General features: G+C 32.8%; 1 protein-coding gene across 3 annotated transcripts; it reads right to left on the reverse strand.

Annotated features, from left to right (window-relative positions):
* Positions 1-368: 368 nt before the first annotated feature.
* On the reverse strand, positions 369-4,569 carry LOC133875822 (WRKY transcription factor 72A-like). 3 transcript variants are annotated; one of them, XM_062314062.1, is made up of 5 exons: positions 4,351-4,569; positions 3,435-3,512; positions 2,609-3,160; positions 2,412-2,525; positions 369-1,244 (listed from the first exon to the last, which is right to left on the reverse strand). In XM_062314062.1, exons 1-5 carry the CDS (start codon positions 4,432-4,434, stop codon positions 468-470), a joined length of 1,605 nt encoding a protein of 534 aa, XP_062170046.1. In that variant the 5' UTR covers positions 4,435-4,569; the 3' UTR covers positions 369-467. The 3 variants fall into 3 exon arrangements, with proteins under 3 accessions (XP_062170046.1, XP_062170048.1, XP_062170047.1); XM_062314064.1 differs by having other exon boundaries at positions 2,609-3,164; positions 3,438-3,512; positions 4,351-4,417; XM_062314063.1 differs by lacking the exon at positions 3,435-3,512.
* Positions 4,570-17,268: the final 12,699 nt, after the last annotated feature.

Here is a 17,268-nt window from a genome sequence, read left to right on the forward strand (position 1 = left end):
GACTGATCGAGATTCGGGTCAAGAGTGACAACTCGCAAGGAAATTAAAACGTGCATTTTTTGAGGATGATATGATGCATTGGCCTGCGCTATCATTGAATCAATCCGTTTTTAATTGTAATTATTTTATTGACTTTAAGTACATATGCATGGAGCATTTCCTAGCTATAATGTCTTGATATTGAAAAAGCTATTCCTACAAATATTCTGCACAATGGCAATAATTGTAAACCATATATAAAGGTACACGTAATTCATCAAAAAAAAAAAAAAAAAATGTCTAATCATCAACGTGTTGCATGCGCACCGACCATATATATATATATATATATATATATGCAAAGCAAAAGGAAAAAGGAAATTAAAATCTTAGTCAACTTTCCTCTCTCGCTGTCATCATGATCATCATGCACAAATTTCCAAATCAAGACAAGACAATATAAACAACAACGTTATTCTAATGAGCAGTCAAAACTCTATGGTATTAATGTCTCTATTATCACCAGGAGATGTTGACGCACTCTTGGGAGCAGAAGACGGCAATGAAGGTGGCAGAAACATCAAACTTCCCGGCGGCGAATTTGTTGAATGCGTTTTGTTTAAGAAGCTTGACGCGCATCCATTCCCGGTGCCAATGATTGTGGTAAGCGCGGCTGCTAGAGCAGATTGGAAACTCGGGTCAGCCGTGATTGCCTTTGTCGCGGCAGCAATGGCGTAGTTTGGCTGTCTTCCCACTGTTTGGATCCTATCGTAGGGTTGATTATTGGCATAGCTGAGGAGCCCATTGCCCCAAGAACTTGCGTTGGACTGATCAGCAGAAGTAGTACTGAAGTTGAGATTTGTGGGGGAATAATTATTATACCTTGGAGGATAGTTTGAAGAGAATTTGTTGAACTGAGATGAGGAAGAGGCTGGTGGGGTTGATGTGAGGTCAAGAGTGATTGTTGGGAATGTAGATGAAGATGAGTAGGAAGGGTTGGATAGGTAGACTTGAGCCTTTGGTCTTGAATAATTATCTGGTAGATAAAAGTTCAGGCCATGGAGATCAGAAGCAGTGATGGTGGTGGGGGCTGCTGTTAGGCTATGGCCCGGTTGGCCGGAGCTTGATGACGAGCCAGATAGAAGCATGGAAGCGGCGGCGGAAGTGGTGGAAGCCATGGCGGTGGCCGACATAGGAAGCGGGTGGTTATGTGCTCCTTCATAGGTGGTGATCAAGATGGACATGTCCTCAGCACATCTTTGCACCTGAAATTGCAAACAATTATTGCATATATTGCATGTAAATTAAAGAGAGTGTATATACGAAACTTATTTTTAATCTGTTAATTCCTAAAAAATTATCTAATTTCAAATTTGTCTTATTTATTCTTTTTTTTTCCCCTTCTTAAATAGTGTATTATGGTGTATTAGTATGTGTTAAATCATCACTTATTCCAAAATTTTAAGCTGATAGGAATATGTAAATTTAATTATTTAATCAATATTTTAACACTCTTCCTCACGTGTAGGCTCAGACTTCCTTTTAATAGTTAATAGGTGGCCCAACACATGGAATATTTAATTGAAATTGAAGGTAAATGACGTAGTCAAAGTTTGAACTCAAGACCTTTGGTTCAATTTCTGATACCGGCCATGTTAAATTACTATTTATCCCAAAAGCTTAAGTTGATAAAAAGATATAAATTTAATCACTTACTTAATACTTTAACAGTAGAGATAAGCAGACATGATACTTTCTTTTATAAAGTAACATAAATTTAAAAGAAAAAAATAAAAGAAAATGCAAAATCAGTACTCACACAGATGTTAGAGATGAGGGCCGGATTAATTAGTACCGAGGCAAATTATATATTACTCTTTGCTGGTTTTGATTAGCCTTTTGTTTAGAACAAAATTGTGGGTTGTCATAAAAAAAAAAAAAATGTCATATATATTTATATTAGTCAATAATATATTCAAGTAAACATCATAACGGACAAATACAACAAAAAAGTTTTCTATGGGAACACAGAAACCAAGTGCATGTATGTTTAAATTGTTTAATAATGGCTAATTTTGAAAAAATGTGAGTGAGAACTCTTTTTCTTTTTGGGTGAGATTCACATTTAAAAGGAGTGCCTTTTGTATTTTAAATTAGTTGTTAATAATTTCAAAAAGAATGTAAGCGGTTTCAAAACCTTTGCCGGTTTCTAAAATCATTACCAAAATACAATACTGTATGCTTAAAAACGCATTTTAGTGTCGTTTAAGATAGTGTCGTTCGCACAAAACAGCACTAATTAGCTATACATACTTTACAGATTTAATAAGTTGTAATTTTGAAATTTGGATAATTTCTCAAAGATAAAACATATATATATATATATATATATATATACATACTTTAAACTATAAATTTTTTTATATAAGTACCTGTTTTCTTACTGGGCACGAGGGTGCAACAGTACAACGATAGTATGCTCGAGGGCATGGGTTTCCTTTTGCAATCTTTTGTCCATATTTCCTCCATTGGCATCCATCATTCATCTGTATATATATAAAAAGTTAAAAAATATCTGTTGTTGAATAATATTTAATCATCGTTAATGGATGATTAATTAAATACTTACTGTTGGAGTTTCACATCGAGCCCTCACAGAAACCCTAGCTTTCTTCATAGGATTCTGCTGTGAAACCTCATCATCTCCAGTACTTCTCATTGTCTTCAGACCTTTATTACCACCAGGTGGCCATGTCTCCCCAGCGTCTTCCTTGGCTTCTTCAGAATTACTGTTAAAAGGGCTTGGATTACGCAAAGATTGATCACTTAATTCTTTTGATTTAGACAAATCGAATTTGCAGTCCAGTCCAAGACTCAAGCCTTCTTTAGATTTCTCATCATCATCATCATCTTTCCATTGGCTAGAATTAGAAGCTATAATATTCTTTTCGTCCTTTTTTGTGTCACTTTGAACTACTCTTCCAAGGCTAAGGGAAACAAACTGATGATCCGGCTCTTCAACTTCTTGATGCTTGTTTCTCCCTTTTTGTTGAACAATGTCATAGAATCGCATTTGGAGGGTCTGGTAATCCTTCACCATTCGATCTAAATGCTTCTTTAGCCTTTGATTTTCTTCTCTCACCTCACCCATTTCTGCTCTAGCAGATTGAAGCTGATCATCCTGTATGTATTCAATTCACACATATAATTATAGACTGATTTATTATTCATCCTATATTCTTTGATTAATGCTAGATATTGCATTTTTATTTCATAATTATGACGTGACAGCCACTTAAATCAATTCTTATATTAAAAAAAAAAAAAAATCAAAGATTGGTTTGGATAGCCATATCAATCTTGTGAAATAGTTGTAAAATAAAAATATAGTATATTCATTACTCAATATTCTTGTGAACAAAAGAACAAGGTATTTCTAATTTGAATTCATTAACCTGTTTTTTTTTGCTTGAGGAAGATATTATTGAGGCAGGTGCTCCTGAAGATCTTCCCATATTAGTCACCAGTGGCGCCTGCTGGAGCATCATAGTTAGAAGAAATCCACTGGCATAAAGAATTGTATATGTAGTGAATTTGGATTCAAATAATTAACTAGGGTTTTGGGAAGGCTTTTATTATCATTATTTGGAATTGTTTATTTTTATGTTCATAATTATAATAGTTAAGAAACACAAATTCATATGAATTGAACTTCTGACCAAATAGGAGTAAAAAGCTTCATTAATTATAATTAATCCAAGGATCCATTGATGAGATGGCCGTAGATCCATTAATCATACTTGGAAATATCATTAGCAAGTTTATTTATGCTTTAATTTATTTAGAAATTAGAAGAACTCTTGGTTATATGATAAAATAGAGCTGCAATCATAAACCAATTGATCGTAGACAAAATAAAACCTGCAGCTTGCTGCAGCTTAAACCCTTTTCTTTAATTAATTAGGTGAAGATGGATGGCTTCAAGTCAATTTCATTTAATTTTTTGGATGAATGATTCAAATCAATTTCCTTGCACGCTAGTATTCTATGAATTAACTGATTAATTATTAAGCCATCCGTAAAATATTGGATCGAAAAACATCAGAAAAGAGGAGATCGAGAATTAAGAAGAAATTAAAAATTTTGTAAAATCGATCAAATCCACAATAAAATTTCACAAGAAACATGCATGGAAAGAAGAAGAAAAAAGCTGTTCTTTAATTTGAGAGGTGCATGCTTTTGATGCCATCTTGTGTTTCAGCAGGCCTGTCTGCTGGAGTGTTTGTGATCTTTGTCTGGTTGGTATAAAAGAATTCATTCATAGAAATAAAGAAGAAGAGGAAGATCAGAAGAAGAAGAAGAAAGCTCAACCTTGACGACTGTCTCTTCTTCATATATTTTCTCCTCCTCGAGTACTCCACCTCCATGACCAGATCCTTCCATAGCAGCCTCCATAGCTCTCCTTATCCTTTAGTTTTTTTTATCTCTTCTACCAATTCTCTGGGTCTCAATTTGCTCCTCTTGATCTTATACAGACAGCATGAAGTATTTGACTCCGTTTAGAAAAGAGAAAAGGCCAAGATTTTCACACTCCAACGCGGACAAAATGTTAGCAATCCGGCCATCCAACTTGCCTTAAAGAAATAGTTGAACTTTTATTAACCAATTAATTATATTCATAAAATAGAAGAATTCAACTTCAACGTTTGAGATAACATGTCAGAGAGAGAGAAAACGAGGGAGAGCTTTAAGCCGCAATGTTCGGACCCCACGCAACACTACTGCCATCGTTGAAGTTTCGTACATAAACAAAAGTCACAAGGGCATGGGTTCGTGGTCAAACTTTAGCTAGCTAGTAGCTAGCCACCGTCGTGTTACCACCGGTGACCGGCGACCGGAGTTTTTCTTCTGTAGGGCCAGTTAAACATGGGGTAGGCTATATTCTATATAGGGCAATTCCTTTGTATTAGAAGATATTTTTAATTGAGGTACGGTCAAACTAAATTACCTAAAAGGAGAAGAAAAAGATTAGGGTCAAACATGGGCCCATGGGTTTGGGTTTTGGAGCGGTCGGTTGGACATTGGTCCATGCATTCCACTTTATTCACGTTCAATCTCAAGGTCCATATTGGAGAGTCAGGATCCTGGGTGCCACTCTTTGTTCGCTATCAACATCACAAAAAATCATGGGTATTAATGTTCCATGTGCTTTATGCATATTATATACAACTATTTTACGCCTTTTTTTTTTAACCATTTTTGACACGTTTTACTCTCCGATTGAAAATACATCTGTCACAACAAAAGAAAAAAAATTATATCATCTAATTACATACTGACATATATATATATATGTTAAAAGTTGTAAAAGAGTTTGATGTATATATTCTAGTATTAATTTTCTCCTTCCTCAAAATCATTTGTTGAAGAAATTTTCTAATCCAGTCTATTAAACTAACACATATCTTTAAAATATACAATTTTTACATGTATTTTTAATAAGCGAAAATCACTTACACTTATGCTCCGTTTGTTTTGACGTAAAATGGTTTTTGAAAAATGATTTCGACATTTTACGATGTTTGATGAAGGTGAAATTTAAATAATAATCAACCGGAAAATGATTTCTGATTGACTCAAAATGCTTAGTAAATTTCAAAAAATAATTTATACTTTTTAAAAGTGTAAATCATTTTTCCCAGATGACAGACGCATTCGATCCTCTTTTAAACAACACAGTCGATCTTTACGTTTAAGCAGTCAACCACCACCGGAATATGGCCAATGTCGAAATCCAACAACGTCCGATCACTGTCGCCAGATTCCGGTGACCGGATTCCGATCACCTTCGGCGAAATCCTATCAGTCAATATTCCGACCTATTGGCCGGGATCTAGCCGTTATGTGCCAGATTCCAGCCAGAGCAGTTGGTTTTCGACCAAAACTGTTGGCTTCTGGCACAAATAGCCAAATTCTGGCCACCTTCGCCGGAATTTGGTCAACCCAGATTCTGGCGGAACTGTCCAAATTTCAGCAATAGTAGTCGGAATCCAATGAAAGTGGCCGGCCGGAATCCTGCCAGTCAGTGACGGAATCTTATCACCAATTATTTTTATATTATTTTACATTAATATTTCTATATTGTGAATACAAATTGATTTTTATAAGTTAATATGATTGAATGAAATATACAAAAAATTTGTGATTTTCCATACGCGCCAAAACCGAAAATTGTTTTTGGCTAAAAACATTTTCTTGAAAAATGACTTCCTTTAAACCATTTTACGACGAAAATCATTTTACGTCGAAACAAACGGAGCATTAATAACATATAGGACGGAATTAAAAATTTAACTTGAGGGAATCATATAGTATTGAAAGTTCTTCTAAGGGACAAAAGAAAACAAAGAAATACCTAAAATATTTTTTTAACATATTTGAAGGCTATATATATATATATAGATATATTGTGTGGATGGGAGCTGGAGGCTAGGGCCATGTTGGGCCATCCATGACCTCCTTTAGCCCTCCCTTAATAAGGTCTGTCACTAAAAAGATATGTCAATTAATTAATAAACCGAAGTTAAGATAATTTCACCCGACCAACTTTAGGAGAAAAACTTTGTACAATTGATTGATTATTAGCATAACAATACCTTTCACAGTTTCGCGTGTTTAGAAGACACAATTTATGTGGTCTTTTTTTCTTCTTCTTCTTCTTCTTTTTTTCTTTTTTTTTTTAAAGGACAATTAATGTGGTCTTGAGCTGACTTGGATAATTCTTTGAAAGAGAAAAATAGAAATGTTATTTTCAAACGGTGGTTGGCTCTATACAATTTCTACTCACGTGATAGGACCGACTATATATACACTGAGCCCTAGCTATCATGTGTCAATTATGAGAGTGATATATATATATATATATATACAAACACCGACCAATATTGTGTGTAGAAATAACGCCACCCTGAAAATATAAGTTGAATATAGTTTTTTTTTTTTTTTTCCAAGAATATAATTGCATAATAAAATCTAGATTCATTAATTTGTATCAATGGCGTTGCCCATCTTATAGTTAATTTCTAAAGTATCGTAATTTGAGCCTCTACTGGGCGCCTTTATTAACTAAAAGTATTTAAAAAAAATAACCAATTAAGAGTTACGGTAAATTATTCACACGAATATCAAGCATTTGTGCAATATTAAAAGAGGAACCGACTACCAAAAAAAAATATAAAAAAATTTTATATGTTAGGATCTTACACATTTTTAATTTGTGATATCTCTGGTTGTCAAAATGCAATTTGTAACGACTATAGAGTTGACATTGGATATAATTGAAACTTCACAGTTTAGTTTAAGACTAAGTCCGAATTCTGAAGTTTATTGTATAGTTACCCTAAAATTGTATATGGGATAATTGCACCGTTGGTCCCTGTGGTATACCATAATTATTTTTCACTTCCTATGGTTTAAAAAGTTTATAGGAGGTCCTTCTGATATGCAATAATTACAAATCGATCTCTGGCGTCAAATTCTGTTAAAAATTTTAACAGATTTCGTCAAATGCCATGTCAGCGCCACGTGTCGTCATCTTATTGGTGACACGTGGCGCTGACATGTCTAATCTTAATAAAATAATATAAATTTATTAAAAAATAAATAAATAATACTTATTTTTTTTTTAAAAAAAAAAAAAAGAAAAAAACAAAAATGGGGAAAGGGGGTGGCCGCGCGCCACCCCCAGAGGCCGCCGGGGGTGGCGCGCGGCCAGGCCACCCCCAAAGGGGTGGCTGGGCCACCCCTTCAGCTTTTTTTTTTTTGCTTTTTTTTTGAATTTTTTTTATAAAAAAATAAGTATTTTTATTTATTTTTTAATAAATTTATATTTTTGCTGACGTAGCATTTGACGGAATCTGTTAAAAATTTTAACAGAATTTGACGCCAGGGATCGATTTGTAATTATTGCATATCAGAAGGACCTCCCATGAACTTTTTAAACCATAGGGAGTGAAAAATAATTATGGTATACCACAGGGACCAACGGTGCAATTATCCCATTGTATATATATCACATGTTTTATCATAAATCTCCGATAAAATTCTACTTGTTTCCACGCAGCATTAATATAAGATTCATACCATACTTTTCATCAAAATTATATCCACGTACAATATGTGTTATGCTCATTTTGTTTCGAAGTAAAATGGTTTCGTCGTAAAATATTTTCAACAAAATCATTTTTTTTTGAAAATATTTTTTCGCCTTTTGGCTCGTACGAAAAAATCACTGGTGACGAGTTTCCGTCACTGATCGACAGGATTCCAGCGATGAAGGTCAGAATCCGGTTAGTTTCGTTGGAATCTGGCACAGTATCGTCGGATTCCAGCGATGGTCAATTGCTTGAGCATGAAGGTCAATTGCATCGTTTTAAAGAAGGTTGACTGCATTTGCCGTATAGAGAAAATGATTTACGCTTTTAAAAAACGTAAATCATTTTCCAAAATTTATTAAACATTTTTTTGTCAAACAGAAATTATTTTCAGATTTACTATTATTTTCACCCCCACAAAACACAGAAAAGTGTCGAAAACATTTTACACCAAAATATGGTGGTAGTTACAATAAAGTCACATGTTTGAGTTAGGTAGCTAGTGATAACGGATTTTCAAGTTAAATAATAGGAATCAAGCAAGGATGATTAAATATCTAGCAATTTAAAATGAATACAAAATACAATAGAAGTTAATTGAAAAAAAAAAAAAAAAAAAAAATCTTAATTTTATATAGTTTGACTAACCATATATATATATAAGTGAAAGTCATCGTTATTTTCCAATCCAGGTGGGAAATCAGCAATATTCAAATCTTGATCATGACAAAGAAACTCATCGAAAGATCTCGGTTTACCATTAAAAAAAGAAAGAAAGAGAAATTAATGCGGAAAAGTCAAAAAGCCACCACAATTGGCTTTTGACGATGATTGGTATTTGTATTTGTTAGAATATTACTTAAATGCTTAATTTTATTAATTTTTACTAGCCAAAGTGCAATTTCTCACCATGCATGTAGCTAGTACTATAAGTACCGATCCGGATCCCAACAATTTGTTGTTAAGATAGTTAGTAATTCAGGTAATAAATATAAGAAAGTGTTTATGGTGTCCATCTGTCCGAATAGGTCTTAATTAAGCAGCCCGCCTACTTCTTAAGGCAGATGGCCGGATTCCATCAATTCGAAAAGCAAAATTATTAAGAATCTCTATCCATAGTGAAGTAACACATATTCATATGATTAATTGAAGGAAAAAAATTTCTTCCAATTTAATTTATTAAATTGACATCTGTCAAATAAATTTCTTCCGACCCGTTTTGAAAGAGATCGACCTTTGTTCTTATTTTAAAAAGAAAGATATTAGTATTTCTCCATTAACGTCTGCAATTTTCATGACAGATCAAACAGCCGCCAACTTAGGAGTTGAACTGTCCTCTGGAGGCTTAACCGCTTGAGCTGGCTACGTGGTTTGGGATATATATATATATATCCCAAACGACATGCAGGATGGTGCATCCGTAAATCTATTTTGTGAAGCACTGGAAAACTTTCATAAATTTCCTTCCCATTTCAATTACAGAGAGTTTTGGGCTAATTGAGAGAGAGGCTCAAAGCTACGGAGGGGGGGCTTCTTAAACTTGGAGATCGAAGACTACCGGAAATTGCTGTTGAAGATGTTTGTATATATAGTTCTAGCTTTTAGAATAAGTGATACGTGATTTAACATGTTATCATACTAAAGATCATGAGTTTGAACATTATCTTTATTATTCACCTTTTATTTCAATTAAATATTATATATGTTGTATCTCACTTATTAAAGTAAAGTTAGAACCCATATATATATATATGAGAGGAAGTATTAGAATATTAATGAAATGATTAATTCACCATTTTTAATATGTTTAAGCTTTTGGAACAAGTGACGATTTAACGGTACTTAAAAGCAAAACAAGACCTGTGGAAAAAAAGAAAAAAAAAAAGTTTATTCATATTAATTATGGGCTATTAGCTAATCATAAAGCCTAGGAAAAAAAATGTTTCAAAACTGTAATGGACAAAATTTTCCTTCAAATTGAGTTAGAGAAATTTTATCTGACGTTAAAATTTTAAATTGCAAGGACTACATAATTTGTGATCAGCTGAAGTTGCTGATAATTATCAATGGTATATAGTACGTGCCATGCATATCATGAGGATATGCATCAGATGAGATGGTAAAACTAGAAAATGGAGAGGAAGAATTAATCCACAGTACAGGATTATATTAATATAATTCGTAGTATTATATTAGTTATATGGATGTGAAACCTCTCATGTATAATTAATAAAATATCATTGCAATCTCAGCACAACTAGCTAATTAAGGAAATAAACAATGGTAAGCTCCAACTATTTTATCCATTCTTTTATATATATATATATATAGCCTACAGGAAAACAATTTTTTTATTATTATTTTTTTAAAAAAAAAAAAAAATCTAATCTCAAGAGCCTACCTCAAGATCAAGTCTATCATATTAATTTGTGTGTCGAATTTGAATCGTGTTGAGACTTGAATATAAAATTATATAGGTCAATTATACCTGACTTATTTAATTAAAATGGTTAGACCTCTCAATCTTAACCCTCCAATTTTATGTTAGATTCGTGAGTATCGTAAAAAATTGTCAAGTCCTAGGGGGCAACCCCTGGATTTAATTTTTTTTTTTCCTTATTTATTCTTGGGATTTCATGTGCTTACGATAGGTAGATTATCATACCAAAAGTCTTGATCCCAGGGTGTATGTATTTAATTACATTTGTACGTATATACACATATATACTCCTATATATATAGCATGAATCACGTTAATGATTTTGTTAACACAAATTAGTGGAAGTCAAACGGCACGCAATCTTTGATTATTATTATCATTATCATTATCATTTTATGGCAACATTATTTGACTTATTATATGAATTTCTATTTATCTTTACCATATGCTCTAATACCGTAGATGCACCACTTTTTTGTTCCGGCCACTTGGATTTGAAAAATAGTAGCAGCTAATTATATTTATAGAAAGATATATAAGAAAAAAAAATTAAGACGCTTGAAAGAGTCAGCAGGTCTCCCCATATATAAACAAAATTTCTTTCAATAACAGTGCCATTTGATGGTGAGCTTTCAATTTTCGACCATTTTGTCAAATCCAGAGGGGTAGATCGAACCACTTGTTAATGCAAATCAGATAAGATTTTGACCTAGCTAGTTTTATTCTTAGACAGAGAACCTTTGAGATTCCATTTACATACGTTGGACTCTCTCTCTCTCCATTTACATACGTTGGACTCTCTCTCTCTCTCTCTCTCTCTCTCTCTCTCTCTCTCTCTTATATATTGTCGTATGTGGGAGTTTATAAATGGGTGTACATATGCAAAAGTAATGACCTTATTTTATAAAGTACATACTTTCTCCATTCTAATAAAACAAGGGCGGATCTATAAAAAAAAAATAAATAAATAAAACAAGGGCGTGCTTTATTTTTCTGAAATTAATATTCCAAAATATATAGAAGTTTTACAAATTGAAATTATTTATCCATTTAACTTGCATACTATCTTTAATTTTGATTCTTTTTTTTTTTAATATTAAATTTGAAAGTCACTTTTCTTATCAGTTTAAGGGTCTATTTGGATTTGCAATTTGAAAAAATAATTTTTAAAAACTCAGTTAAGCGTATGGCAAAATCGCAGTTTAACCTTTAAAATCACATGTTGATATTTAAAATTTTGCGTTAAAACCTCATTGATTGCGATTTGAAAAAACATATTTTCTTAACTTTCAAATCGCAATTTTCAAACGATTCATTTTTTACGATTTGATTTAAAATCATACTTTTTGTTTACGAAGTTGTAATCCTAAACGCGGACCCTAAGAGTATTTTAAAAATAATTTTATATTTATTTTGTTTATGCAAAATGAGTGTTATTTATGAACTTCCACTTATTTTGGGATCTATAGATGGGAAAATTAACCGATATATTACAATATTTTTGTCCTAAGCCGTATATGTTACAGTTTTTTTTTTTTCAAATGAGGAAAGGGTTACCAGGGAGGGTGTATGTATTACAGTTGAATAAAAATACGTATGCATGACATATGGTACATGTATGCCACCTAGGTTTTGGATAATTTCCACAGGAGAGACAAAGAGAGAGCTGGTGGGCAAACAGATTACGTACATTGATATCGATCGGATTGTATTAGCTAGGTCAATGCTTTTTACTTCATTCTTACTTGTGTTACATGATAAGCATTATCTTTCTTTCTCTTTTTTTTTTTTTCTTTTTTCTTTTTTTATTTTTTATTTTTATTTTATAGATACTTGAGTAACCAATTACAACAAGAAATTGAAAATACAAACATAGTAGGGCCTGGGCAACCCAAAAAGTAAACTATGAACAAAAGTACGCGAGGATAATGCTTCCGAATATGCAGGCCCTTTGACTTGAGGCACGGATGCCACTAAGTCGGGGTCACCAATAAAAGTGATTTGACAAGTGTATTGAGTCACAAAGACCCAACCACAAAAACAGGGGTAAACGGTAGGAGAGAAGTACAATAAAACAACCCAGAAATACAATAAAAAAAAAAAAGCACAAACAGTAAAATAAACAGCAGAAGTCCGGTTGATAGAGGAGTGGGAGCCTTCCCTAACGGCGCGTGAGATCCACACGCCGCTAAGGGGAGGCCTCTCATCATCAGGAAACACCGGTTTCACCCGGAACCACCGATGGCCTAAGCGTTGGGAGGCTGAGGGAACAGACGTGTTTGCCACGCGCCGACGAGAACGAAGAACTCGCTGGCGCATGTAGGCCATGCTCTGGTGTGCAAGCGGCGGTGGAAAGAACGGAGACCATCGGTGGAAGCCGGGGACGCCGGTGAACCCGTTGGTGAGGAGCGTGTCTTGTAAAAATCGAAGGAGGAGAGTATATATTAATTTTAATCTACCATGTATGCGCATGTACACATATATATTAATTTTAATATTTTGACTTTTTTAATTATTTCTAAATGTGATCTAGATAAAGTTTTTTTTAATAGGGTAGAGTGTAATAAACTTTAGTTAATTGTTTCCCAACCAGTCATACAAGCTTCATTATTAAAAGAGTTGGAAAAACAAATTAATATCAATAATTATAGCAGCAATAATGCATTTGAACAGGATCCTATTTCCTTTCCATTTCTATTTTATAATTAAGGTTTTATTTTGTTACATTTAATGATGTATATAATATTATATTATTTAAAAAAATTAAATGGCATGACAATATATCAATGTACGTGGCATCATGTACAATGAAATAAAGTATTAACAATGAAATAACTCATCTTAATTTTACTTTAAAATTAATCCCCTTGATATGTACTTTTGTTAGATTCTTAGTTAAATAACCCAAGTCAACGCTTGACATAAATGTGAAAACTATTTGCATATTTTTAGGAGTGTTTTGATTAGTTAATGTTAATGTATTTGTCTTGATCGAGAATATAAAAGAAAAGACCAAAAAAACACACAAACAAATACCACATGAGTTCAAGTAAATCAAGTAAAATATATTTGCTTGAAAATAGAATGTGAATATTGTATTTAGTCTTTCTCTCTCTACATCTATATATATATATATAGAGAGAGGGGTTATCTCAAAGGGATAGTTCAACCGGCTGGAAACTATGTCTCATAAAACGAAGGTCACTAGTTTGAATTCTCTTTCCTCCCTCTTGTGTGAACATGTCAAAAAAAAAAAAAAAAAAACATATATAAATAGGTTTACTTTGTTTGAGTTGTCTCCATTCAACAAATAATTTATAAGGTCTCATTTGGTGTGAAATGAGTATTCTATTAGAAAAGATAACGGTTACTACTAAGAACGAAGAAGTGTGAAGTGGAATAATTATTCACATTCCTTAATTTAGTGATAAAATATATGCTCTAATTGGAATTGAATAAAAATTACTAAAAAAATCTCATATTATTTTTTTTCCTAAAACTTTTTATTTATTTATTTAAAAAACCATATTATTGTTGTGGGTGGCCGGCCACCCTCGGTGCCATTGGGGTTGGCCTTGGCCACCCCTGAGAGACTCCGAAGGTGGTCCCACCACCTACAACAATTCAACCGTCTAAATTTTTTATTTAATTTTTTTTTTCTCTTAATGGTTGAAGGGTTAAAATTTTTTAAAAATAAAATCGGAAAACTTAAGAGTATTTTACAAGATTTTCTACATATTTGAATTTAAAGAGAATTTCAATCCCGTTCTCGGGGTTGGTGCGTTTTCCTTGTTTAATCCTTGGGTTGGTGGGATTTGATGAAGTTTTCATATTTGCATCCACCGTACGTACGCAGGTCCGTATAACAACTCCTCCTTCCTCGACAAATCTCACATATTGAAATGAAAACAAGAAAAAGAAAATAAAGGAAAAAAGAACTTGCATGCATGCTGCTCAATCAATCTTCAACTAACAATTTCTATAACTCTCGGTTCTTCCTAATGAATTTCATACACAAAAATGTTAGACCTACAATTCATTTATAACTTGTTGACACACGTGTTATCGGTATGTGATTGAATGGTGTAAAAAATATTTTTTTTAGTAGCTATCACAGTTTCAATCACATGCTAACACAAACCAGTAAATTGTAAAAGAGTTATACATAGTCAATGCTTTCTTTCAAGTCACTTGCTAAAGTTACTAGCCAGATTTGACGTCCCACATTTTCTGGGTACGAGCATGGAGATATGCTTATATATATATTCGCATCATTCTTGACACATTGCGTTTTAAAATCATGATGACTATGAATCTATTAGAACTCCGCAGTTAAGAATAGTACCAGTGATGGGTGGCTTCTCGGAAAGTATAGTTTAGATGAGCCAAAAGCGGACAATATTGTGTTGTTGGAAGTAAATTGTTGCACTATATATTAATTGAAACGCAAACAATATATATCAACTCAAAATTAGGTAGTCATGTTCAAAAAAAAAAAAAAAAAATCAATCTTTCTGAATTAGTAATAATATATAGTGTAACACTCCAGTCCTACATTCATATAGAGTGTGTGGATTCAAAAATAGATTATAAAATAACTTATACGTACTAAGTCTCACATTAGTTTATTACTAGGCGTCGACTAGGCTTTATAAGCAATTCTACGAAGCTCTATTTGCAATTTAACATGTTGCTAGCGTTTTATTCGAATCATTACAAATGGTATTCAAGTTAGGTTGTATCTCTCGACTATTGAAAAGATAATTAGCCTACATAAAATAAATGAATTACAAAGGAGCTTATGAATACTCGGTCCCAAATTATTTGTTTACAAATACACATTCTGAATTGCAAGTACAGCCTATTTCCACAAACTGGTCGTTGTATTCAACGGGAAAAATTAATTAAGAATTTCAAATTGGCGTAATGCAAAGCTGTGGATTAAGAATAAAAATAATAAATCCAAGTCAATGCGTACATCTTAGCTTGGAAATGAAAGGAACAAATAAGTAATTGGATGTGCACCGTATCTGGATTTTTATTTTTTTATTTTTATTTTTTTTTAATTTAGGAAATGTCAATTTTGACAAGAGCTTCCCACTAGATATTGTTTTATTTGCATTTTTAAGTTTAATAATTTGTAAGATAATATGTGATATATGCAAACTCTCAATTGTCAACTGGTGTCGATATTAATTTCATATACAAATATGTATTTCATGTATTTGGATTTGACATGAAAACTCGGACGGGTAATTTTCATTTGAGCTCTTTTATATTATTGTTAGGAAATATTGAAATTGAAGAGAAAATCCAAAATGAAAACACAAACTTTATTATTAAGTATGCAATTACAGATAAAATTACTAGCTTTCTTCTTATAAAATAATAGTTTCTTGACAATTCTACAAGGGAATATGTTGTATTTGATGGTATTGATACCACCAAGGTTGGATTTTGTCTCTCATATATACGACAAATAAAATAAAAGAAGTCTTTCTGAATATAATTATTATTAATTTTTTTGGTCAATGATTGAAGATTCTCTAATATTGAAAAATCTTATACGTACGCTAGTGGGTTGAACCCTGAGTCTCCTCCATAAATGAGAGGAGACTATTGTTGAACTTTAAGCTTATTAGTCACTTCAAAGGTAATAGCTTCTTTTTCTTTTTTTCTTTTTTTAATTTATTTTTTATATATAATTAAAGGTAATAGCTTAAATGGCCTTACCAAAGATATCCAAAGATATTTCTATTTTATATTACATTAATAATCTTTTTACTATTACTATAAAAAAAAAAAAAAAAAAAAAAAAAAAAAACCTCAACAATCTTTATCATATACACCCTATTTTTGTGCATTTAATGTATACGTGGTGCTAAATCATTTAAAATTATAAATGATATGGTAACACATCGTATAGCAACATATACACTATTTTAGAGAGAGAGAGAGAGAGAGGGGTAACTTTGGCATTGTTCAAATTGGTGGAGATTCTCAAGTCTCAACTTGCAAAGAAATTGAAGAATTGTTGTTGGAAATGTCAAATATGACATTTCTTTTTATTGTTTTGGTCTGAATTAGAAAGGCGAATGCATTAGCATTATTTTGGGCCTCAAGGGAAGTTTAAGCCCCTTAGAAATGGGCTTTACCCAGCAGCAAATATTAAAAGCCCAATTCGTCAAAAACCCACCCAGTAGCCCACTTATACCACGCTCGGCTGCGTGGTCAGTGACTCAGTGCCACACAGACTTGCCTAATATCAAAATCCTTATAGTCAAACACCACCATGAAACCAAGGTCTATGATGTATAATGGATCCCCATCCACGTCCGCCGGATTAGTAGAAACTCCCCAAATTCTAACTTTTTAAAAAAAAACACGGACAAATCTTATCCGTTCATTACTATTCATTAGTTCGGTCTACAATAACGGATTGACCGATTGAATTACATCTACCTACTCCGAACAAATAAAAGCTCGGCAACCCTGGGCCCGCCACAGCCAATTGCAGATTATGATGGAAGATTAACATTTATATAGGATCATCAACGAGAGAGTATTGACAACAAGAGGTCCTGTGCACATGGGAAAACTCTCTCAGAATTCGATTTTACAGGGGCATTATTTGGATATGACGTGGCAAAGGGCAGCCCTGAACTGACTGTTTCCACGTGTTGATAAGCATGCTTC

This window comes from Alnus glutinosa, chromosome 8 (genome assembly GCF_958979055.1).
Source record: "Alnus glutinosa chromosome 8, dhAlnGlut1.1, whole genome shotgun sequence".
NCBI lineage: Eukaryota > Viridiplantae > Streptophyta > Magnoliopsida > Fagales > Betulaceae > Alnus > Alnus glutinosa.